The sequence below is a fragment of the Lichenostomus cassidix genome, chromosome 6, assembly GCF_008360975.1.
Source record: "Lichenostomus cassidix isolate B80296 chromosome 6, HeHo_3.0, whole genome shotgun sequence".
Lineage (NCBI taxonomy): Eukaryota > Metazoa > Chordata > Aves > Passeriformes > Meliphagidae > Lichenostomus > Lichenostomus cassidix.
Genome location: NC_139487.1, coordinates 11,941,895 through 11,968,295, shown reverse-complemented (window position 1 = coordinate 11,968,295; position 26,401 = coordinate 11,941,895). Strand labels below are relative to the sequence as shown.

At 41.6% G+C, this 26,401-nt stretch overlaps 1 protein-coding gene across 2 annotated transcripts in view; it reads left to right on the top strand.

Annotated features, from left to right (window-relative positions):
• Positions 1–26,401, top strand: part of CNNM2 (cyclin and CBS domain divalent metal cation transport mediator 2) — a 114,679-nt gene that overhangs the window by 68,158 nt on the left and 20,120 nt on the right. For both annotated transcript variants that reach the window (XM_085064920.1, XM_085064921.1), the window contains exon 2: positions 22,899–23,042. In XM_085064920.1, coding sequence (XP_084921046.1) covers positions 22,899–23,042 — 144 coding nt within the window. The remainder of the gene's footprint in view (positions 1–22,898; positions 23,043–26,401) is intronic.

Sequence of the window (26,401 nt, the reverse complement as noted above, 5' to 3'; positions counted from 1 at the left end):
GTGTATGCACAGTGTTCTGAAGGGAGCTGTTGGGCAATATCCTCTAATTCCCAAGTAGAAGGAACAAAACATTAGGTGAGAGCTCTTTGGATGGAAATGCAGGGCTCTTTCTGTTGACAGAAGTCTGCTTATGCTTTGATTCAGTTTCTTGAGGAGAAAGAGGAAAACTGTCAGCTTCCAGGAAAATAAAAGGCATCTTCTAGCTATTCTTCTGATTGAGGCTTGAGATTACCCAAAAGTTACTGCTCTGGCAAGGGTGCCTGTAATAATGTTAACACAAAACTGCATTTTAGTGAAATCTTTATACTGAGCAGTTGGGAATACTCAAGGCATGCCGAGTTGTTTTGTCTTCTATGTTAGTTAAAAATCAGCTTAGAAATTCTGCTTTAAAGCATCGATGATTTTGTGTTTTAATGACAAATCTCATGAAGTTAGGTCCAAACCCACAATTAGATATTTGAGTAGACAGACTCTGTTGTTTGAAAGCCAGCTTTCCAGTTAACTTGAGATCTGCATGGGAAAGGGATTTTTCTTCTCCGTTACCAAGTCAGACCCACCAATTTTCTTGTTGATGGGATGTTTTATAAATTAGTGCATTTTGAAAGTCAGGGTCAGAAGAGTGTCAGCTTGAGGTTTATGGTGGAAATCCAGTGACCTCTTGGCTCTGGAGGGACTGCTGTTCATCCACAGTGAGATTCAAGGAGTGTAGATTCCCCGGTGGGTCAGGGACTGTGGGCTTCAGCGTCCTTCATCTGAGTATCAGCACAGGGCAGGCTGCAAAGGGAAGGAAGGTGCACATGCAGATGCAGATGGGGTGGAGTCCTCTGGCTGGAAGGTCACTGACTTCTCAGAGGCTGTGTGACCGCTGGGAGCAGAATGGCTGTGAGGTCTGAAGCCTCAGCGCCTACGGAGACAGGGAAAAAAGCAGTGCACCTTGACGCCAGCAGTGCAAGACTAAATGGCTGTGAATGGAACAACTCACCGGCAACATTTTCCATTTGCAGCTCCATGTTGAGGTAATTAGCCCAAATGAACTCAAACTGCTGGAAAACTGCAAGAGCAATGGAAAATAAAAAGGTCACCATGCATTGCAGGGGTTAAACAGCTGGACTTCAATACCCGCAGTGCTCTCTGCATTAAAGGGAAAACTGCAGTCATTTAATAGGTCTGATAACTCTCAAAAGGACTTCTGAGATGCTTATAACTTTTGCTTGCATCTCTTCATTTCATTGCTTGAATCAGAATTGTTTATACTTCTCCTTAAGTTTGCCTTTAGCTTCATGGTCGGTGAAAATTCGTCAGAGTTCAGTCTACCCCATAATTATACGTGTTAGGGCCTGGTTTCAACAACTATGCCAAAAGTAACAAACAGTACAGTGGCCCCTCTTCAGCACCCTCTTCCCACCAGCCTCATGGCAAATAACTTAATTTTTAAAATAGATCAAAATATTATAAAAAAGAGGACAAAGCAATATGTGTAAGTTGTAATTTCCCAATAATTTTCTGCTCAAAGCTTGCTTATTTAAAAGGCTGAAATTGTGAGTTTTGGCTTTGAAATGTTGTTTTGGCTCAGTTAGAAATCTGGTAAGGTGAACAGGGGAGTTGGTGTAGATGGGTATGTCCTGAGTGGGTTTTTCTACCATGAACTCTGTAAAGCATTTCCCATGGAGGAGACTAAGCTCACAGGTATCAGTTGATGTTGTTGCTTTCTGAAACTAAGAAGAGGATTAGAGTAAAGAGGCTTTCAGTAACTGAGTATAATTGCGCTAGAGCCCTTCATAGTAGAAACAGAAAACTGCTGATGAGAAGTTATGAGGGGATCGGAAGGGATATTGGATTTGGAAAGCAAACTTACATGCACACATACTCTTGCTTAAAATCTGTTACTCTCAACTAAAGCGAAAGTGTGAGCATTTATTTTGTTTGATCTACGGTGCTGTTGCTTTCACACAGACTGGCAGCTTTGCTTTGTTATCTCCATTTAGCTGGGGGTGTTATTTTTAGAGAAGTGGAGCTAGCAAAGAGAGCTCCCAGTTTTGTCCATTTGATAATTCTCTCCTTTGATTAATTTCTGTCTTTGTTCCTTAATCCAGTGTGACTGTTTTTACCACTGTAGATGTGTTCTTTACCATGAGCAGCTCTACAGTTTTCAGCCTGAGTACTGAAGACATTAAAAGTGAAGAAGTGATCTGCAAGCCCTCAAGTAGAGCCCTCTCTTCCTTTGTCTCCTCTGACCCCTCTTCAGTTCACATTGGTTGCTAGGAGGTGGAATTTGCACCTTGTCTGTGCCTTGGTTTTTTTCCCCTCATGTGATAGGCTTGTGACAAGCAGTTCTGATCATTTCCAAGGAGGGATTATAAGGAGAGGAAATTCATATGCAGCTCAAATTCCTAAAAACAGGGAGGAAAAAATCAAGGACTATATCTACAATCATGTTAGAGACAAGTGAGCAATGATAGATTTCTCATCAGCTCTTGAGTGTTCTTACAGCCCCAACTGGAGATTGTTTCTCCCTGGAAATTTAAATTAAAAAATTTTAAAAAACCAACCAACCAACCAACCAACCAAAAAAAAAAAAACCCCCAAGCCAGAATCAATGGTGGTGGTTTGAACTGTATTTCCAAGGGGTTCTGTCTTAATGGTGTGAATTTTCTCTGAGAAGGTCTTGCTCTAAATTACTTCTGGCAGCTGCAGGTACTCATAAGCCAGAGAGTCCTTAACATGCCCTAGCTGATCTTTCAGCTTGTTAGAGAACAAGGACTTGCATCTTACTGCATGCAACAGAGCAATTGATAACCACCTGGTATATGTCTGGTGCTCCCAGATACTAATATAATACAGAAATTCTTGGTAATGGTTAAGTGCAAGCTTACCACATGTCTTTCTTTGAAGGAACAGTAATTAAAAAATAGCATTCAGTTCTGGTATGTTTTGTACATACCAGAACTTTGTATATGTTCTGTACATATACATCAGTTTGAAGTATGGTTGGTTGGATTTGTATGTGTACTTCTATCCATATTTTTATTATTTAAATATCAAATTCCTTTTTTGTATGTTGTGTCTGTCCCACCCTGGCAACCCCAGTACTTTTCCATACCTATTCTAGTGGTGAGTCAAAATGGTGATATTTTTTTCCTAGATGATGCAGAACCCAAAACTTCTTTTGTTTTGCTTTTTTCCCAACGTTTTGAGAAATTTCATTTTTTGAGGTGGGGAAAAGTGTTTTGTGTCTACGAACAAATAAGATAGGATATTGTGTGAAAGTTCTTCTAGGAAAGCTGTTGAATTTTATACTGACTTAGGCCTGATAAGAAGGCTTATCTCTGCACACTTGAGAAGCCATTGCAGGTCCAGTGACTTCTCTTACTACATATTTGCATTGGTAAGGGGCTGTTCCATCACTCCGTGTAAACTAAACCACTGTGACTAAACAACTCTTCTTGCAAGAGGCATCTGTGCACTCCATGCTTTGAGTTCATGCCCATACTGGTACAGGTTGAGGTGGTGAATGAGCAATCCTGCAGGGCACATGCCACACATGCAGTCCCTTTACCCCTGTGAATCTATCTGGGCCGGGAGTGAGATGTCTCCATTCAAGGACATCAGTGTGGCTACAGTGCAGTGTATTATATCCCTGCATTAAAACCTTCTCTGCCTGGAGAGCTGCAAAGAGAAATGTTGGAAAATTTAAAGAACTAAAAACATCTTTCTGCATAATTTTGGGTTAACTGTCTGATAAAAATTACTTTCCCAGGTGGGATTTTCTAACGTTTTCTGGTTTGTCTGGGTTTAGTATATGTGCCAAATTTTGGCTACTTTAGTATGGATGAGAGAGTATCCAAGCCTCTTCCTCAGTAATCTCAGTCAGTGAAGTTTGATTGGTTTGATAACCTAGTGCTGTTAGACAGGACTTACACTTCATAGAGCAAAAACTGAACAGAGGGATTGGTGAGCTGGGAGAATCCCAGTTAGAAGTGACACATTTGTAATTCCCTCTCTCTCTTTGCCTGAAAGTCCTAGAATGGGCCATGACTCCATGTACAGGCAATGTCTACGAACATGTTGAAGGAGGGTCCAAAGCAGAAGTCTCTTGCCTTTCATTTTAGGCCATTGAGTTCCCTTCTGTGTTGTCCTCCTCAGAATCAGCAGGCTAAACCATTATGCTTGGGATGATGTTTGTTAAAACTCCCACATAAAATCTCTTCCTGCAGATCCAACTCTTTGGAGAAACAGTCCCTTATCATAGAATAGTTTTGCTTGGAAGGGACCTTTAAAAGCCATCTAGTCCATGTGTCTAAAGAGCACAGCAAGCACCAAATTGCAGTGCTTGGTATCCTGCCTGCCAAGCAATGACCTTGCAGGTGGAGCAGGGACAGTCCACTGGAGAGCCCCATGTACTGAGGCTTGGGCAGCTTTCAGTCTGGTACTCTGTGTGCTGGGGCCTTCTCCCATCAGGAGCCACAGGTCACATTCCTCCCCAGCTCTTACTCTAAAGCAGGGGGCTTTTGTTGCCAAATAAAGTCTTTTCAGGCAGGAAGGAATGTTTTGTGGAGGGGATTTACCTGTTAGTGGATTAGGCTATCCCAGAGTCAATGGCCTTGCCAGCTTCAAGGAACCTGCCCACTGCTGCCTACTTTGGAAGCAGTTCTCTCTTGCCTCTCTTGCAACCACTCTTTGCAGGACTCAGCTGCTAGAGGGCAATTTGCTTGTTTCCCCAAAGTCCTGAGCAGGTAAGCTTAGGAAGGGTGTTGGTCAGGACCGCTGTTTTCACAGATATTGGTACATCTTTCAGATGGGAGACCAGAGCCTGACTTCAACAAGACTTTACAGCATGTTGTCGATTCTTAAGTGGTTCCAGGACCTCTGAATGACCAAATATCAATTAACTCTGACCTCTTGTGGTTTCAAAATTTGCATCCGAATGCTGTGGTTGGACTCTCTCTGTCTCAAACCCCCAACCACAGCTGCTATTTTTAAGCAGGAAGGCCATGATCTTCTGGAACTTGTTAGCTTTTCCCGCTGCTGCTCTGCCCAGCTCCTTCCCCATCTATCACACACTGCTGTGTTAGCATGGGTGGCTCATCCTGTTCATTGCTGTTGTGGCACAGTGAGGCTGCAGCTTGAGATACCTGTGCTGCCTTTGTGTGATGCTAAACCCTCTCCAAGTGGGCTCATTGACTTAGGAAGCAACTTCCAAGCCCAAACTGCCTGATCTTGGCATTTTCTTCCTTCACCGTAGCTTGCCCTTCCTCTTCTGTTCATGTTTTTGTTTTTGTTGGGAACATCCAGTGGTGTGTTTGACCTCCTATGGGTCAGGGTAGAGCTACAGGCGTTCCTGCAGCTCCTTGCTCAGCTGTCTGGCTGCCCACACCACGCTTGTTTTCCCATGGCAGCCGACCACCTGCTGATGTCCAGCTCAGCCTCTCCACCGTCTGACCGCTCGGCAGAAACCCCAGGGGCTTTAGCTCTCCTCACAAAGTGCTAACTCGATTATTGGACTTGGGATTAAAGTAAAGGCTCTGGGAGCACAGCACAGATCACAGCGTTAGTCCACTGAGACGTGTGCCTAGCAGCAGGGGTGTGTTTCCTTTGGGTTTCATATTGGGTTAGAAATGCTTTCTTTTGGGGGCCAGATTGTCATTCTCAGACACTGTAGTCAGTCTTACTATCAGCCCCATGAAGACTAAATGTCTAAAGGAAGTGACAGAAATAGATACGTTTGTTTCCAAAACAAACCCCTTTGGTCCAGAGAAAAGATACCTGCCTCTTGGGAAAGAAGAGAAGGCTCCCATCTCTCCTACTTGTCTGAGCTCAAGGTCTCTTGTCCTTTGTCTTCGACTTGTTTCCCATCGCTTATCATTTACTAGAAAAACATTCCAGCATCTGTGCAACGCTAGACCACCAAAAAAGATGAAGAAGAGATGGGATGCACTGCTGCTTCTCTATTTATAGGAAGAGATGAACCAAAAATGAGATGGGAAAATTCAAATCTTTAAATACTCTGGGAGAAATGGATGGAAAAAGGGCTGCTTTCATTGTTCACATGGTCCAGGAGACTTTCTCATGAACAGCTTGGCGTAACCCCGTGGGCAGCTCACTCATATGACCAGGGGAATTTCTGTGTACAAACCCCCATCTTGTTTTCATGGATCTTATTTGCTTCATCAAGTAACTGCTACAGCAGCTGTACCTTCTTGTCCTAGTGTGTTCTTAACTTACATCTGGGTACTTTTTATGCTTATCCTCCAGTGTAACTCACATACCACTGCCAGCACTTCTGATAATTTCACTTGCATTCGTGCTCTTCTTTCTACCTTAGGTTTGCACATTCTCATTCCAGTCAACATTTCATAATCCCTTAAACATTTTAGATATTCCCTATCTCCTTTGAGAACAGTAGGCTGCTCTAAGATGTCTTTTTCTCCTGTCAGATCAGTGAAATCTCTCTCAAGCTACTTCCTTGCTGTGTTTCCCCTTGCTGTTTTTGAACCTATTTCCAGGAGCACCACAATCGTCTCTCAGACCTCCTCTGCTAATCAAGTTTTATTAGCCCTGGTGTTTGGAAAAACACATCTCCTGTATTCAATGAAGAAATTGCTATAGTATTTGCTTGCAGGTCAATGGTTGTTCTAGAGTAAAGATTTGGAATTCATGCTCTCTGCTCTGCCATCAGAGTTGGCTCAGACCCATCGCAAGGGGAGAAGGAACTGTTTTCACTCTGGGCTTTTGAAAGGGTGTTTCATGGCAGGGTGTTGAAGTGGGAAGTATAAGGGGTAGAGTGTGATGCTGCCTCAAATGCAGTGAGGAATTTAAGGCACATGATGGAGGGTGGGAACCGAGGACTTGTCCTTGCAGGTGAGACATAGGGTGGCCAAGAGCTTCCCATTTGTTCTTGTACCATTTTTAATGTCTCGCCCCTGCACATCCAGAGCAGCATCAACCTCAGTTGTGCTTTCTGCCACAAACTCTTTCACACTGCTTCTTTTGCTCATAAAATGTTTCCTAGCATTAGCTGCAAAGCCTTTCCTCAGATCTCATCTCTTGTGATTCTGACAGGAAGCAGCCATTTCGCAATGGCCACTCCACCAGGCCAACTTGCTGATATTTATATCTGCTGGATCGGTACATGTGATGAAACACATCAGAGCTTGAAAAAGTCATACTGTCCCTGCCATCATCTCCCTGCTCCTTCCACCGACTGCTCCCTTGCCCCCGGTGAGGCTGGGGAATGCTGGCCTCTCTCCTTGCATTGCCATGGCTCCCATGGATTAGTGTACAGGGGTAGGCAAATTACTGGGTACTCTGATGAGCTGGGGCAGAGATGGTGGTTTGAGCACTGATTCAAATGCTCCCCCAGTGCATCTGAAATAACACAAATCTAATTTGCAGTTCCTGGAGTTGCTCCCTTTCCTTCTCTTTCCCCTCTGCGATATTTTGTTTCTGTTGATAATTCTCTAAATGCTGCCTTTAACAAAACCACTGTCGCCAATCCCAAATTTCAGCTTTCCTTAGAAATAAACCCATGTGGGATCCAGTGCTCAGTGTCCCTCTCAGGGTCATGTCTGTTCTCCCTTTCTGTCTGGGACTCTCTGTTTGGTGACCACCACTCCCTGCTCTCCCTGGCCTGCAGCTTTTCTGCTTTTGAGTTCTGCCATTTGACCACTCTGTGTGATGGTTGGTCTCTGTGTTTGTCATGTAAGCTCAGGCTAAAGAATAGGAAGGATATCTTTGTTTTGCAAGGATCTGTAATAATTTGATTTCAGGCTTTTATGTCTTGGTTATTGTATACTGTAAGGAAGATTGCTTAATATTTTCCAGAAAATTATGCAGTGTGGTGAATTTTTTTTTTTTTAGCGTGCATCCAAGGACTATTTCTGGCGTCTTAATAAAAGGTATCTTAAAAACAACACGCCTTTTGTCAGTAGAGAGCTCAGTATTACAGGGTTCTGCATTCCCACTGAGCATTTTTAGCAGTCCATAAATTGAAAAAGGTTGAAGACCATTGTTGCAGTCAATTTGGCAAGTCATTTTCTTTGAGTTGTTACACTGCATAAATATTTTACTGTCCTGTCAAGAGTTGCTGTTCTGCCAGACATGTCATCATCTCAATGAATAATAGATCTGAGCTCCTGATCACTTGTGGTCATAGAAGAACTTGGCGTTCCTGTGAAGCTTGGTAGACGTGCAGTTCTTGGTCCCAGGATCTAGAACTATTCTTGTTCTGTGGTCACCACACTGATCTAGTCTTGCTCTGGTTTAGAGAGTAGTACCCTTGCCTTGTGCCCAGCTGAACCTATTATACAGTTGCTAATTTCTAGCCATCAAGAAGGTGGTAATGCTGTGAAGTGGGACAGAGATCTGTAAAGTTTTGGTAATGTTACTGTTTCAGTTGCATAATTGAGTTTATTCATCCTCGGTCCCACTTGCTTTTACCATTATTTGATGCAACAGGAGTTACAGGGGAGGAGAGGAGACAACTTAGCATCAACAGCTTCTTGGTAAGGGAATCCAGTTGCCATAGAAATAAGCAGGTGAGATGCCACCAGCCTTTAAAGATTTAAAGAAAGATTGTAATTTCTGGAAAGCCATCTGCCACTCCTGTTACACACAGCTATTGCCTGAGTTTCTCTGCTAAGCTCCACAGACAGTGCTTTACATTAGTTTAATTTGGGAAAAAAGCTTGATCTGCTTTCAGGTCATGCAAGAGTTCTTTTTTTTGGTGGTAATTGTTGTGAAACTTCTACAGAAGTGTGTGGCTTTTATTGCTGAAAACTCTCCTCATGAAAACCAGCATTTTGTACTCGTCAAGGAAGGCATTCAAGCAGGAGATTTTAGCTATGTTAAAACAGGCTCCTATGACAGTCTGAAGTACTGTAGTAAAAGTGCTGTGAGTGGACAGAACAGTACTGGAGCAGATGTGATGAGATGGGATTGAGAGTTGGAGTATTCTTCATCCATTTTACTAATTCCTGTAGAGGCATGGAAAAAGTATTTAAAATTTATCTCTTTAAACAAATGTCTCTCATATTTTCTGCTTGTTTTGTTTCCCTCAGCTTAAACACTGAAACATATTAGTCAAGCTTACATTCATCTTCTGATTAAATGCAAGAAAAGTGGTATTTGGGACACCAAACCGTGGAGGAATAATTAGAGAGTAAAAGTCAAACCTTTCAGACTTGCGTAAATAAGTCTTATGAAGAACTTTTTTCACCTTCATGTAACTATCAAAGTACATTTTTTTCATACAGATGGGGCATTACAGTGTGGAGCACTCTCAGAAGGGCAGCACAGCACTTGTGATATTAATTTAAAATGTTTTCTCTTAGCGAAGTTGATGGTCTTTTGTTCCCTAGGAGATGGGCTTCAGAAGAGGACCCCAGGAAGACCTCTTTGCACCTCTCTTGTGGTTCATGACAGATTTTGTTGGAATGCAGGAGGGGGGAAAAAAAAGGAAAAGAGAGAACTACATGGCTCTTCAGTGAGAGCCTCTTGGACTTGTCTCCTCGTTTGTTTATTTTGTTGTGTATTTCTTGTGTCAGAGAAGTTCTCAAGGGAATTTACCATTCAGTATTTCATACAGAGATTATCATAAATCCAAGAGGTTTTTTCTGCTTTGTGTACTTTATGGCAATGCTCCCTGGAACTTTAATTCTTTTTGTTGTTGTTGTTGTGTGACTTCAGTTCCATGAACTAATATTAGTTATACAGTGAGGAGACATCTATATATAAACACAGAATTTTGTATGTTTCCATATATACTCATGTTTCTATATATAAGCAAAATCCTTTCATAGGAATATTTAAAAATATGTGTCACATTTTGTTGTGTATTTTATGGTGGGAAAGTGTAATCGGAAAAAATGCATTTAGATCTTGTGGGACAGTAAGGTAAAATAGCTACTTGTGTGAACTGGATCTTTTTTTAGATGCAGGCACTACAGAAATAGCCAAGCGATAGCCCCTCTGTGAACTCCAAATGCATTTCCTTTTGCCAGGGCTCACTGCTCTGTTTGTCTAACCCTTGTAAGGACAGTGATGCAGTGACTGTGGCTGGGCTCCTGGAAGGATGTGAACCTTCACATATGAACCTGCTGTACGTTGAGATGCAGTGCACTAGATCATACATAGTCTATATTATTTATACTAGATGTGTATTTCAGCTCTACTTGATGTTTCAACTAAAGGTGTGCCTGCTATAAAGTCGGGGTTTATATAATCTTTTTTATTCACGGCTTTCTAGCAAATCTGGGGTTTTTTCTTTACTGTTGTGAAGGAATGACAACCTCTTCTTGCAAGTGGAAATTATAGCAATGTTTTGAAGTTAGTTGTCTTCTGTCATTTGGGGGCTGTCACAGGGTCTGCACTGCTACTGCTGTGAAGAAGGCTGTTTGGGGGGATTAGTGGAGGTTTTTTTGTCTGGTTGGTTTTAGTTCATTTGGGTGGGCTTTTGTGTAGTTTATTTTTAATCAGTTTGTTATTTTTTTCTTACCTGACTTAGTCCTCCATAGCTTTAAAAGTCATTGATTTAGAAAAATCAGAAGCACCATCTTTCTGTAAGTTTCGTGAAAATGTGGTTTGTGGGTAAGAGAGATTTTTTTTCTATTGCTCCCTCAGAGGTAGAGATGAGAGTTCAGCCCTGATCTGTTCTGTGAGGCAGCATCAGCTGGCTGTAGCTGCATTTGTGGAGGAGCCTTTCTTGAACTAGCAGAATATGCAGGAAGAAGTTCAAGAGTGTTGCAGACCCCAAGAAAGGGTCTGGCATCTGGCTGGGACTCTTTAGTTTTCTAAACTCTTGTGCCCCAGTCAATGGATATTCTCCTGTGAGCCACATACAGCAACAGACATCCATTCTGCTATTGTTAATATGCTAGATAAATACTGTTGTTTATACTACAGATTTAATTGCAAGTCCTCAGAGCCTAGTTGACTGGTTTTCTGGTTGGGGTGATGTAGCTGGAATGTTTGGATTTGCAAGCAATCACGGAAGATAGCAGTGAAACGTGTATTGTATGTTGTGTGACCTAGTTGTCCATGTCTCTTCTAGCAGAAGTTTGAGCTGTTTTACTTTAGTGTTTATTGGGATGTAGAAGAATTCAGCCTCATCCTAGCTAAAAGTAAACAAATGAAAGGCAGAAGTCACGACCATAGGACACTGTTTCTCTGAGGCCATTTCCATGGTCAGAGTGTTTTAGGGATGCAGGGATGCTGGTATTGCATTCTTAGTGTGGCCATAGTTTGTGGGCAAAGCTGTACAGATTGTTTGAGTTCTAATTCAACTCTGCCATCACAAAGGAAGCTAAACTGACCTGTCCGAATAGGTTCAACCATGGTAATTGAGGTTGCCTCCGTAGCTAGTGGAGTTATGCTTCACTGTAACTTGTGAGTGTTGAAGGAGATGTTGGGTACATCATGTGAATGGATCAAAGCTGTGTGTACCACAATTCACATGGACACTTGTGACCTCTTTCTATCCTGAGATACCTGGATGCAATGCTATTGTATGGCATGAGCATAAGAGTATAAGAGTTTAGATAACTCTGTCTAATACTTAGCTCTATCTAAGTATTAGGCTTAGATAAAACCATAGAGGTGCTCTAACACACACATTTACAAACAAAGTGAACAACAACACAACAATAAACAAAGTCTTAAAAAGACAGTAGAGATCTGTCCCTTGCGAGAGGAAATTGAATGAAAAAGTGTTGTGCTTAGATCAATAGCCCCATTCCCTATGAGAAGCTATGCCTCAAAGCTTGTTCTGGAGTAAAATTGTTAAAATAAATAGTCTCAGAAATCAGGGAGATTAAAGCCAGTACTTAGGTTATTTCTGAGCAAATAAATTCAGATTAATTTTGGATGGGGCTAAAATAATAATAAAAGCTTCTGCAGAATACTAAAGAAAACAAGGCTGTCCCTACTACATCTTCCCTGAGCTAAGTATCATGAAAGAAATACCATTCTCACAGAATTTCTGTTATGTCACTAAAATATTACAGCTCTTCACTTCATGTAAATATTTGACAAGGAGAATTTGAATAACATTGTAATGTAGGTGTGAGTCACATGTCATCCCCTGTCATCAACACCCAGCAGCTGGAAAACTGTTGAGCAATTCTGATTTAGTCTTCTGGAATAAAGGAGCTCTTCATCACAGCAAAACTAGCAAGTGGCAAGTTCACAAATTCAATCTCTTAAGACTCCTTTTTCGTCCCTTCATTTATCTCCAGTGTCTTCTTGCTCAGGGACAAGGCTCCCACTTCACCTTATCTCCAGTTCTCTCCTGTGGCTGTTGCTGATGGAGCAAGGCTTTGCTGTCTTATCTGAGAGGTTGCCTTTCTGATTCAAGAGCTCTGGACAAACTCAGCCTACCAGAGGTCTATGCAGGGTGGCCCAAAATGCCACTAATTACATGGTTGTTCACAAATGGAAGCTTTAGGAAGTTTCTGTATCAAGTTAGTAATTAAAAATATTAATAGCATAATTGCCACGGAGATTGATCTTTGAAGTTCCCATTTCTAAAATATGACCCAGTAGTGCCATTTTTCAGAAAATTAATCTTGCCTTGTGTGGTTGAAAAGATGATGTTGTATTAGTAGTTCACTTGAAAATCTTCCACTTATGAGTAATTGATAGCTCCTAGAAACAAAGCCAGTCAATTTGCAATTGTTCTTTGAAAAGAGTAAGATTACATTCAAATATACCATCAGAATTTTTATTCTTTCAAATAAGGCAGTTTTCTGTAATCTTTTCTTTTCCTGGGGATGATGAGTCAGCATTTTGACCAATTCTTTTGGCTTCTTTGTGTGATAGCCCTTTAAAGTAACACATAATCAAGATAAGATCTACTGCAATCCTTAGCAAAATGCAAAATCAGGGATTTTCCCCTCTCTCTCTATATTATTGTATTAATATTTTGCAAAAAACCCGCAGTTTGCAGGCATTTAGGTATCTGCGATGCCCAGTTCTGAAATCATGGATGCTCTTCTGTGCTTTTGCTTTTGTGTCAGGCAGTTCCAGGATGTCTTTGGGTGGTTTAAATGACATTCCTCCCCTCACATCCATAACAGTTGTTCTGTACATGTTCTCGATGAAGAGGCATGGATCTGGGATCCAGCTGCTGTCTGTGTCATTAGCTAAAATTGTACCAAAGCAAAGTGAAAACGTGACCTAAGAAAGTTTAAATTGGTCGCTCCTGTGAAGTTCTGTGTTCTGTAGCTTTGGGTGTGTGTTGGCACTTTTCTACATTTAGATGTGCCATACCTTTAGTTTTTAAAAGAGTCCCTTTCCAGCTGGAGGATATTCCCCCTTCCCCTTGAATTTGCTGACGATATGAAGCACAGTTCTGTGCCAGCTCTTCCTACAGCACTACCCCTCATGGGACCTGACCCAAACTAAAAGCCAGTGAGTGGGAGAAGGTGCCTGTGTTTCTTGTGCCTTCAGATTGCTGCAGTGTCCTTGGTGTTGTGGTGCATGGATCGGGAGCTGCTCTGTCATGGCAGTGTGTGAATCCCTGTGCCTGTGTTGCGTTCCAGAGAAACAAACGTGCAGTGTCAGAGCTCACGTGGCCCCCGTCCTGTGCTCCTGCAAAGTCAAGGTCACTGGCACTGGTTGGGTTTCGGGGTGTGTTTATCCCACAGCTTCAGGCACTGTGGAAGTGCACTCAAATAAATGCTCCTGGGCCTGTACAGACCCTGCTGGATGAAGGTGGTGTCACCAATTTAGAAAGCTAACAGGGCAGTTTTTTGTTGAGCTTTCCCCGGCTTCTGCCACAATATAAAATAGAAAGCCTTGCACTGAGCTTGAAAAGTCTGATGGCGCCATCGACCAGGCTGGGTTTGGAGCTGCTGGAATAGCAAACTGCATGTGATATAAATGGCCTGAAGTAAAACAAGTCATTAAAATAGAATATTAATGATCTAAGATGCTGGTAACACAAGAACCCTTTTAAATTTATGTCCTAAATAGTGAGTTTAAAGTAAACTATAGGAGCCGATGGTAATAATGAAAAAGAGAGTATATCCAGCCCCCAATTCCTTTCATGACCCACGGTCCCAAGATGCTGCTCTTCCTTTTCAGCTCATGCTCTTTGCTCTCAGCACGGTTTAGGTCCTTATGTAAGCGTGCTGCCCTCAGCTAACCTCCTCCTAATGTCCAAACATGTTTCTGTTGTGCCTTCTAGTACTTTACCTTTGTCGGATTTAAAATCCCCATGGTGTAGATGCCAAAATCCAGTAACTCCCTGAATTAAACTCAGTCTGTTCTAGGAATTGAGGGAGGCAGGATTAGAGGACGGATCAGATCAGTACGATTTTTGGCTGCAGTGATACAGAACAAGGCTGTTGTTTCTGTTGGTGTTGTGTTTTGGTTACCTGAACATCAAAGTCATCCGAGTTCATTGTTGTTTTGGATTGACTTCTATTTTTATTGCTCATAAACATCTCTTGATGTTCTTGTTTTCATTTAGTGAATTAACTGTTGGTTTGTGGAAGCAGCCCGTTGGACTGGAGGAGACTAAGGAGGTGACAGTTTCTGTCCTGAGCCCTTATAAAGGGCTCAAGAAATTGTCCCCCGTAGGGCAGGGAAGGAGGAGCAAGTTGGGGTGGGGCAAGTCATAGCAGCAAAGCAAAGCTGCAGGAGGAGATGCTGAACAGGCCATGGCAGACAGGGCTCATTGCTGTGGATCCCAGGCTGAAGGGCACATCTCTCAGAGGATTCAGCATCAGGCCAGCAGCCAGGCCCCACCGATGCCAGAATCCAGGACCTCTCCATCTGCCAGGCTGAGGTCTGGGGAAGACCTGGAGCGTGGAGCTCAACAAACCCAAGGTTTTGCGCTCCCTCTGCTGGCAGAATTTCTGCTGGCCGGTGCCTGCTCTTCATCCCTAAAGGAATGCTGAAATCAGTGGGACAATCTTGAACAAACAGGGAAGTAATAAAATTAGTATGGCTCCTTTTTAGGGTGCTTGAACACTAAGAAAAATTCCTTGTCGACCATGCTATGGAGGTGCAAGTCAGTTAGGAGATGCATTTCTTACACTTCTTTCCAAAAGGTCATTACTTGCCTGGGGAAGTGGAGGCACAGGGGAAATCATATCAGCATAAATCACACTTCAGTATCTTTTGAATTCAGTGTGGAAGTCTTGAACCAAGAATGACTTCAATATTCTGTTTGCTAGCCTTGAGTTGCATCTGAACTTCTTTTGTTTAGTGTCAGCCCAAATAGCCCTAGGTCTCTCTCCAGAGTCATTATTTTCTCTTCTTGTTGCCACCTCTTCTCTCAGCTTTATTTTTCTGCGCTTCTGAAGTGGTTCCTTAATTTTGTTTTTAAACTTCCAGCCCATTTCTCATCTCAAGACACCGGTCCTTGTGTCACAACTGTGTACTCAGGGTAGAGCTTCTGACAGGTGTCCAAAACCACTTTGTTTTCAGGAGTGGTTTCTTTCTCAAGTATTAGGTTTTCCTTTTCTTCCTCTCCTACTTCAGATCCAATGGATACTTCTTCAAGAGAGAAACTTCCAATTTTGGGAAGCAGCTTGTGTTTGTTCATTTACGAGGGTGAAGTCAGTGTTCTGGCCAACTCTGAGAGCAGCCCAGCTAGTGATGTGCATTTTACACCCTTGTGGACCCTGGTTATTCTTAACCCCAGCCATATTCAGCACAAATTCCCTACTGCATAAGCACTGGCTGGCTGGCAAGCATTGCCGTACTGTTCATGGCAAGGGATTAATTTTTAGTAATGTTCAAGGTGTTTCTGCAAATTTTTCTCTCCACTCTTCATTCCCGTTCTTGATGCCTGCCAACACCTGATAATAGTTTCCCTTAAATATTCTCACATCTGATTATTCCCTAAGACTTCCACTTTGATAGCAGAGCTCTGAGTTTAAATGACCCTTTTCCCTTATACTCAAATTGTTTCTGGTTCCCAGCTAATTTCTTTTACTCATGTACCTATGGAGATTTCCCAGCTTCTGACTGGGTTGTTTGCCAGGTTCAGTTCAGTGGCAGGTAAAGCTGCAGCTTTCTAGAGCTGTGCTCTCATGTTTAGAAGCAGCTGCAAAGCAAATTGAGTTTGTCAGCGTGTGTCTCACCAAGGTCCTACCAGAAGGGATTGAAAGGAAGGCAGCAGCAGTTGAGTTGGAGCGCCTACACTGACTGATAGGCTGCTGAGGATGGAAAATGTTAGCTCATTGCTTCTCTTCCATCTGCCACAGGGCACTGGAGAATTACTGAGTCCTTTCTAGGAGCTTTGTCCAGTCGAGTTTTCAAAGTTGCAAGGAGCTGAGCTGTCGTTTCCCTTGGGAAACTATTCCTTACAAATACAATTCATTCTCAGGAAGTCATTCTGAAACTCTCCCTGATTTTTGCTTTTTTTGGTGTCCTCCCACTAAATGGACTTTAACACAAAGAGTCTATTTAAAGTGCTACTTTTTTATTTTCCTGTGAAGGCTGCTGTGGTTTCTAGTTAATGTTTGTACGAGACTGAGCTCTCGGGCTTAAAGGAGAATCACTGTATTCCCAGTGGTTGTGCTGATACTTTCACTAGTTTCCTTTGAGGGTCTGGATGATTTTCATGTGGCTGTATTAAATGAATGTTACTTATCAGGTTCTCTTCCAAAGTAGATACTAAAAATTGTGTGTTTTGCTGCTGGAAAGAGCAGGATCAACAAAGGCTAGTCTAAACCTAGATTATGTTTTTGCAGAAGTTTTGGGTTTCTCTTGATTCTGTGAATGGTGTTGTGTTATGAACCCGAAGGCAGCATGTGCCAGTTTGTGTGTATGTGTTTGAGAAAGCAGCAGTCTGATTTCCCCATTGAAAATAGTCAAAGTGAAAAAGCAAACAGCATGAATGCAAATTTCTGCTAATAGAAGGGAGATTTAATGTCCTTGAACTGTGCTGCAGAAAATAAATACTTTTTACTTTGGTATAATTGCTTGCAAGCCAGGGCTATTCCAGAGGGAGTTGTTTTTAATGGATAAATTATACAACACATTTTAAAATTGATTGTTTTGCATAATGTATTGTTGAACCTGTGAATCTCACTGACAGACCAGTGTTTACCTTTGTACAAATCAGTCAAAACAAAAGCAGTCCTGTAAGATTAAAGAAGGAGATTTTTCAGAAGCACAGATTGTTAGTTAGCAAATTCAAGGGCAGCTAAACGCAGTCTGGGATTTTTCGCCATGTCTTTGAAGGCATGTTAAACAGGCTATAGCTTAATGTTCCAGGGCACTGACCAACAGCAAATGGTCTCAGATTACTGGTTTTAACAAAAATATACTAGCCTGATAATTGTTTTACCACAAGCTGCCTTCACAGGAATCTCCTGTTTTATAAATGTCTACCATAGCTTTGATTTAGCACTGATTTTTTAAAATATATTAAAAAAAAATTTTAAAGGGAAACCAGGGGCCTTTAGTGAGATCTGCTTCTTGCAAGGAAGAAATAGCACCTACAAATTTTCCCAGTTACTGAGTTCATAAACCTCCTTCAGCAAAAATAGAGGCATTTCTAGTTGCTTACTCATGGTGTAAGCTTACACACATCACGTACAGTTTGTGGCTCACTGCTCAGAGCCCCTGAGTTACTTCACCTTTTCTGTGGGATCATGTACTTCCCGAGAACCTGGGTTTGCTCTAAAGCTATGCCAGCAGTATTGTAATTTTCTGCAGCGTAGTCTGGCTAGAAGTATCATTTTGTTATTACATTTGGTCATATACAAGGCCAGATTGTGGCATTCCAGTAAAACTTGCTGTCTTTATATATCCTTATGTACTGAAAGTTTTGTAATTTTTTTATAAATTCAGGAATGAAAATTCAGAAATTAAGTTTGGCCTGGGATTTCAGCCAGGCCTCCCTTTAAAGTGTCTTAAAATCACAAGATAATTTAGGAAGGGACTTCTGGAGGTCATTTAGTCTAACCCCCTCTTTGGAGCAGACCACCTTTGAAGTTGGCTCAGGTCACTGAGTGTTGAATACCTCCAAAGCTGGAAATTTCCCTGCCCCTCTGGGCCCCTGTTCCAGTGTTTGACCACCCTTGTGAGGAGCAAGTCTTCATTATTTAAAGTGAGTCTCCATTTTTGAAACTTGTGTTTATTGTCTCTTGTCCCATCAGTATCTCACTCAAAGGAACCTAGTTTTGTGTGCTCTGTAGCCTGCTCTGAGGTATAGAAAGACTTTTAAGTCCTTTCTTTTAGCCTTTTCTTTGTGAGACTCAACCAATGTGGTGCCCTCTGCTTTTCCTTGTGCGTTGTGGGCTCCAGCCCCAGCCCATCTTGGGATCCATCCACTGAAACTGTTTCAGTTTCTTAATGTCTTTCTTGTACTGGAGGACCCCAAACTGAATGCCAGTGCTGCAGGTGTAGTTTCACATGTGCCAAATAGAGGGGAATAATCCCTCCCTCGACCTGCCAGCTGCATGTGTGCTGATGTCAGCATGCTGTTCATTTTCATTGCTGCAGGGACATGCTGCTGGCTCCTGTGGTGTGTTCACCCAGCCAGTCAGTCCCCAGTGCCAGCACATGGTGCTATTTTGTACCAGGTTCATTAGCTTGCATTTGCATTTATTGAACTCCATTATGTTCCTGTCAGTTTCTTCTGCCTGTGTGTCTGTGGGGAAGTGACATGTGAGAGTGGGGTGAGTACAACTCCATCCAGATAGCAAAACTCTTCATAGAGTCAAGACCCTGTGACTGACCACAGCAGATGTTGAACTTGGTCAGATGTTTTCATCTCTAGTTTGTACTGCATGGCAATGTTCTTGAGACCCTTTCTCTAGACGTATAAATGCCTCAGGATCAAAGGGAGAATTTTTCCCCACTATACAGTTTTCAAGAAATTGTCAGGGTGTCAAAAGAGAATGAGTGTTTTGGGCAGTTCTTCCAGTTCTGTTCTGTGTGGTCAGTAAATCATGTGGACTCCCAGCCACTCATTCTAGGTTCATTTACTCATGCGGATTTAGCTAAGCATCTTCGTGTTCCTTAATTAGCTTAGTAAATTAATCAGAGGTTGTAGAGAGCAAAATCTAAGCTGAGTGGCAGGGTTTTAAGCAATGGGATGAGACTGGATTTATGTTTAGCAAAACTGCTTGGTGCTTTAGTTGCTTGTGAATGTAACTGAGAGATTACATTTCTCACCACTGGTGCCTCAGGCCATGTACAGGTGTCAGCTCCACAGCCCTTGTTGGTGTCACTGACTGTCACTGTACGGGGGGAAGCTGAGGCAGAAAGCAAATGCTGCCTGCCTGTGCCCACAGAGGAGCTCTGGGTCACATTTCTGCCTTTAAAGTCAGACCTGGCAGTTTTGCAGAGCTGCCCACTTGCTAAATCTCATTGTATTAACACTTAAAACAAGTGATTAAAGAAGCATTAATGTCATCCATGAAGTGCTGTTAGAGACTGTGGCCAGAAAATCAGTGAAGTACAGAACTTTCCATACACCTGTGCTGCTCTCAAAGCCCTAGGAATATTATATGCAGTCCAGGTTTTCTTACCTGCTGGATGTTTTCTTTGTTCAGCTCCTTATTGGATATGTATTCTATGTCCTTAGCAGTGGAAAATACAAGCTGAAACCACTCTTTTTCAGTTGAATAAAATAGTATGACAGTTGCCAGTGGCCTAATAGTCTTTGAAGAAAGCTCTAGCCAATTTCTATTTCAAACACTCAGAGGAGTCATTATTTTACTTACAGGCCACTTTTACAGTTCAGCACATGCTGTGTTGTGCTCTTTTACTACGTATAAAGAGGTCTTTGCGCTCCTAGCTTTTCCTTTAGCCTTTTATGTCTTGATTAGTTCCATACGTGGAGGGTATTTTGCAGTCTTCTGTGGTGAGAGGGCAGCCAGTCTGGGAATGCATCTTCATAACATCTCCATCAGCACCTCTGATGTGTATTCCACTGTCTGGTGATTTCTTGCAAATTATTGGTTCTGGGTCAAAATTATCTTGCAAAGACCCAAGAAATGTACTTTTTGGATGTGGTCTGTCTCATCAAATAACTTCATGAGCATTGCAGCCAGTAGAAAGGAAGGAGAAAACTTGGGAGCAAAAGGCAGCCGTTTGGGGGCACCTTATTAGAATTGGCTTAAATTTATCTTACCCCAGCAAAGTGTTGGGTTGATGAAAGTCTGGAGCAGGAAAACTTGACAGTCAGGAGGAAAGAAAGGTTAGTGTCAGTCTCTGTCTGGATAATTTATCTCTTTTAGACAGATAAACATTCTGTAACGTGTAGTTTTAGTAATGAAGATAGAACTGAATATCAACGCTACCCACCAAAATCCAGTGATGGTGACAAGTTTCAGAGGTCTTCATAATTTGAGTGATAAGTAAAAAACCCTAAAATTGGAGATTATGGCAGAGCCAGAAAAAAGTGTTTCTAGCCTTCTTTTTTGTTGTAGAAATTGCAAAATGGCTGATACCTCTCCATAACTCCTGTCTTATCAGCTCACTTTGCTTAAGAGAGCAGCAGCTGGTACAGATTTTGGTCACTCATCTCACATTAGGTGCTGTTGCTTGGATCAGAGTCCTGCAGCTGCTCAAATGGGGAGAACATATTTTAGTGATCCTGAATTCTTGGGGGGGACCACTCTGGTGGAAAGGGCATGCAGCTGGTTTTGTGGATGAAACTTGTGCACAACTTCCCATTGTATTCCAGCCCCTCAGGTCCTTCCCCAATCCCATTTTCATAAATCTCTAACATTGCTTGTAGATGTGTTCAGCACTTAATTGTTAGAAAGACTGTTCTTTTCAAAATGTAAAATTTTATTACCTAGCTCAGCATTATTATAGGCAATGCAAAAGTGGAGGAAAAGGCTGGAATTCGATGATTTTGATCAAAGCTGAAACACAGAGTTGATAGCATTGGTATTTTGAGGGGGTTTTGTTTGGTTGTTTTGTTTATTTAATTTAACTCACTTGACCAGATCTTACCTCTTACTAATAAGTGAGAGCAGATATCCTGAGGAATTAGCACCTGAATAAGCCTGTGCTAATGGGCTGCTCTGGTCTGTGATAGAAATGGTTCTTGAAAGAACCATGCCTTTTGACTTGAAAGCAAATATACTAATATCTGAGCAGGCACTGGGAAGTAAATTAGAATATTTGTTTTGTCTCTGTTTGTGTAATTTTTTTTGTGGTGCAATTCTTATTGAACATTGTTGTGTTGAAAGAATATAATTGGAATAATATATTACCAGGGAATGGCAGTAATAATAGTACTTAAATCTTTCATGTTTTTATGAAGTCACTTTAATGCTGTTCATTGAGCAGTAGAAAGAGCTGGAAGTCTTGCAAGGAATGCAGAGAAATAAAACCCGTAAAACCTGGCACAGTGAAAGACTTTCAATACAATATGCATGTTGATACTTTAAAAATCACAAATCATCTTTCTATTAATTCACTGTAGAATAAGGTCTCCTCAAGATAAGACTCAGCAGTGCTGTGGAGTTGGTATTTAAAGTATGTCCATCTGCATCTAAACGAGTAGCTCCAAGACAATCAGATTATGCAGTAGTTACTTTGGTGAGAATATAGCCTAAGTGGAATGGAAACTTCATTTTGAGTCTAATATTAGACCCTGCTTTGGAAAATTCCTTTTAAATGATCACAAGCTGGGAATAGCAAAAGAATTTAACTTTCGACAGACAGCATTCACCAAGAATTTGTTTTTAACTGCTTATGTTGGGTCCCTGGGAAAGCAGATGTGAAAAACTTACCAAAGTGAATTGACTTGACCTGATGCAATGTTTATATCAGTAGTTGATAAATTTTCCTCCCTTGTCTAATTTGTTCAGGATATTTTCATTCTTTAAGCATGAGTAAGTCTGGGTTGGAATAGTTTGAATGCTTGTTAGTCTAATAATCTGAATTTTAAAACAGGCAGACATTATTGCCTATAAAGGGGTCTAAGCAAAGTTGAGCTATTTTGGTTGCCTTCCATGGCTGGGGATAAATATCATTTTTGAGACCAGCAAAGAAGAATATGAGACACTGTTCCTTACCTCCTAATAGTTCAGAAAGCATATCAATGTCTGGATATTTGTACTGCAAAATGCCACTTGTATTTTTGGTGGACCCTTTGAATGCATGTTGTTATTTATGCAGCTTTACAAAGGACTGACTTTCAATGGCACCTGGAAAAATTGGCAACCAAAGGTATCAAGGCCATTTTAAAAGGTCATGATGATGATATTCTTACCATCATTATTCCTATGGCAGAAAGGACTTTAGTAATTCACTGTGAATGATGCAGAGTTCAGGGATCTTTAGAACTGCTGCTATATCTCAGCTTTTCTCTTTGTTGATCAGACAGTTGCTTTGAATATTTTAATTAATTAATTCCTAAATAAGGTGTCATCCCCCCATATGGAAAATACATAAATACATTATTTTTGAGGAAGGGAGGGGAAAAAGAAAAATTGATGGACGGGGCTGACTTCTCCCCAGCTCTATCCTGTCCCTGTGCTTCTGGGATTTGGTCATTGTTGCTATTTTTTCCAGGCTTGAGGAGAACATCCATGGGATCTCACTGCAAAGGAGGGCTTCAGCCTGGCCTTCCTCTGCCAGTGCATGAGACAAGAAGCAGAACAACAAGAAAATATAATTGAATATAATTGATTCAATGCCACAGTGACAGTTTTGCTGGGAAATACATTAGAACAAGAACACTGATCTCTTTAGTTCTCTTTTAGTGTATTAGGTAGATTTATGTGATCCAGGAATGCATATCTCAGACAGAAATCAGATTATAATTTTAAGCATCTGTTAAACTTTGCCCCTTTTTTCATAAAGCCTGACACCAACCCTTTTGTGTTTTTAATACCTGTGTGTCTATAGTTTTTCTATAATTTCTGATCATTCAGGAGCTTCTGAAATGTTTTAATTGCTGATCTGTCTCCTTGCAGGCAAGTCTCACCTGGCTATAGTGCAAAGAGTAAACAATGAAGGAGAAGGGGATCCTTTTTATGAAGTCCTGGGAATTGTCACTTTAGAAGATGTGATTGAAGAGATCATCAAGTCCGAAATTCTGGATGAAACAGATCTATACAGTGAGTAGAAATATTTGCAGTTTGTTTATGGATGAGAAGAAAGATTCCATCCAACAGCAGTTGTATTTGTAGCTGCGTTTTGAGAGATGTTACATTGCTCAGTGGTCAAATAATTGAGGAAGTTTCCTTAACAAAATGACCTGCAGATCCTTCAAGTGGTCAAAGTAATTTCTGTATTTGCAGCATGGGAACCTCACGCCTTTATGGTGTATTAATTCAGAAACAGCACAAGTTTCTTTATTTGACCCTTTTACCAGTAAGGTTTACATCTCCAACAATCTGCTCTCTCCTGCCCTCCTGTACACCACTGGCTTGTTAAACATTTCTGTAACAGTGCTCATGATCTCCCACATTTTCCCCTGTCATCCCTCTGCCTCAAGGGCCTGTAGTCCATGTTCTACGATACTTCAGCAAGAGGCAGGCAAATACCATGCCTCAAGGAAGAGGAATGGAGTCTCTTTAGAATATCTGTCACTCACTGAGAATCTTGAGAATGGAAAGTCTTTCTTGGGGCTGAAAACCAGTCTGTCCTAAATGCCTTTTTTTATCACTCAGTACAGCTCCCACCTCCTTTGTGTTAATGTATGTTGAGGGAGATGATGCTTCAGGTCAACAATTACCTGGGACTTGAGAGATCTGAACCCTTTCCCAGATTAAAGTTTGGCCACTTACCTCAAGTGTCTGCTTCTCCCCTCATGTGCACAATCTGGCCTGTGCATACAGGACTTCTTTCAGTCATTCTTCATCCGTCTTATCTGCAGTTTGATCACTTGCTGGCAGATGCTGTTTTTCACTATGTGTTTGCGTGCAGCACAAGGATGTCTCCAGATTCTATTGTAGCAGAAATAATAATTTTAAGTATCTTTAACACTGTTCAGCTGTGCTTTGCTTTCTCTTTCCTCACAGAAGGGATCGGAATGTTTCCACAGCATCTTTTTCAGGCCAACCCAAGCATCTTCTATCCTCCCTCCAAGCCAAATGCCCAATGAGCATTTTATACTGTGGGATAGACTTACTTGTTTTTGCCTGAAATGCTTTCTGTAGCTGGTCAGTATTTTACCAGGATTAATGTACCCAAATGTTCATGTAAATCACAGCTGTGCTTCACCATGTGCTGAACAGTCTAATTACTATGTAAATCACAGAAGCCCAGTTAGTATTGATTTCTTTTCATACCTTCACAAATTAATTGTTTGGCTAATCAATTACAACATAATGCTTTTGCAGGCTGAATTCAAACTTCCATTTATACTCCAAAAAGATCCTATCTTGGTCTACCTTTGAGATATTTTCTATGAGTGAAGACACACTGCATATGCATTCAATTTTTTACCTCCTTGTTTGTTAAGAGAAAACACATAGATCAGGCTGTGTTGTTCTTCAGGATGAAAAAAGCTTTGCCCATTAATAAGATGTTAGAGGGTAAGGAAATGAGAATTTAATTTTAATTTTACTACCTGAAGGCTTACTGTATTAACAAAATAGAGCTGGTGAACATTGAGTTCACTTGAAACTCTCCTTCCTGGGAAGGTTTTACTATCGTAAATTCCTGGTTCAGAACAGGAAGGCAACTTCCTAGGCTTCCTGGAGGATGCAGGAAATTTTAAGGGGTGACTCCTGCTAAGTACCATGAAGGAGAACTTCTAATTTCTTTATGAAGCACTGGAGATCATTCCACAGTTCAGACTGGGTGATACTGTAGCAGTAAGGCAGAGAGCAGAAATCCCAAGAAGCTGTGAGGAGAAGCTGTGAGGATTGCAGGAGGTGTGAGTGGTTTGGGATTTGGGCAGCCAACCTCCAATTGGTTTGGTGATGAGAATATGCATGAGAACATGGGTTTACTGAAGGTACTTCATTGTCCATTGTATGTTAAGGCAGGTTATTTTTGGTGTTGATATCAGAGTGTCACTGTTAGTAACCCCACCTCTGATTCTGTTCATTATTAGATCAAGCTGGCTTGCTCAGCTCAGAACAAGTCAACTTGAAACCCTTGGACGGATTTGCTCTGTACTAGTTGTTTATTTAAAAGTAGACCTTTTGAAAAATTCTGGCAGCATTGTTACACTTTGTTCTGAAGTTTTAAAAATGTTTTGTTTTGCTTTGATGGAAACTTGAAATTTGATGAAATGGCTGACCTTGGTGTTGGAGCTGTGCCTCTCTGTTGTTTCCATGAAAACCTATTTGAACTGTGTTAAGGTAGAAGCAATACTATATTTACAGCCTTTGCTGAAAGCTGCTCTCGCTCCTGAACTCTGCAGCTGAATTTCTGGAGGGTGCCAAATAAATGTGTGGTATTTCTTCATATGGCTCTCTTCTGCTGTGGCTTGCTGACATGTTGGGAGCAAGGAGAAGATGGGAACAAGAAAAGTTATTAAATACGTATCACCCATCAACATCTGAGTAGACTGAGTACTTCTGAGGATGAGACTTTTTATTGGGGATGCTGAAGGGCTGGAGAGAAGAGGTTTCTGTCATGACACATGACACATTTCAGCCAGTGTCATGATGAAGAGCTGCCAGTGTGTTTGGCTCTTAGTACTGGAAAGTTGGAAAGATTTTTTCATGGTTGGCACACTACAGGAGTCTGTCCTGTGCTGCCTTGGCTCTAGCCATGGTGGGAGAGCATTTCTTAACCTTCTCAGAGGCCCAAGAAAGAAATCTGTATGTTCTGTGTCAGACTGCACAGAATGCTTTTTCATCCTTCTGCTCCAGGTTTGACTGGTAGCCTGTCTTATTTAGCTCTTTCTGCTTGAAGATGAGTTTCATCATCTCTTTGTCTGGTCTGGAGCTCACTGCAGATGTCTCTGCTGTCCTAAAGACAAAAAGCACAGGAGGAGAACAAGGACTTTCCCCAGCAATTGCCTGGGTGCATTTGCAGTGTCTGTCAGCCTGCCTGCCCCTCCAGCTGAATGGGTGATCTGAGGTCTGAACTACCTGTTCTGTAGCTGGCTCCGGTCCAAGCTGGCTCCTTCAAGGAAATTCATGCAATAATTTGTCATGTTATGCATTAGGCATCAAAGTTCAGGAATATTACAAGAGACATCACAACTTTAATTGTGTTTTGACCACTCATCCTCTTGAGTTCTCTCCCTCAGCCCAGAGCTCATGGTCAGGCTTGTTGCCTTTGATTTGAAGGAGAAATCTAAATATTACCAGAACCTACTGAAAATGTTTGCAATATTTGTTGATATCTCACCAGCAGTTGTAGTGAGAGTATCCATCATGCATTTCATTGTTCATGTTGCAGAAGCAAACAGCATCCCAGCACTCTGTAAGCAGAGATCACTTGAGCAGGCCAAGATAACTTCAGTGCCTGTGTCTCCATCTCATTTAGGAGAGAAAGGACAGACAGGAAATAC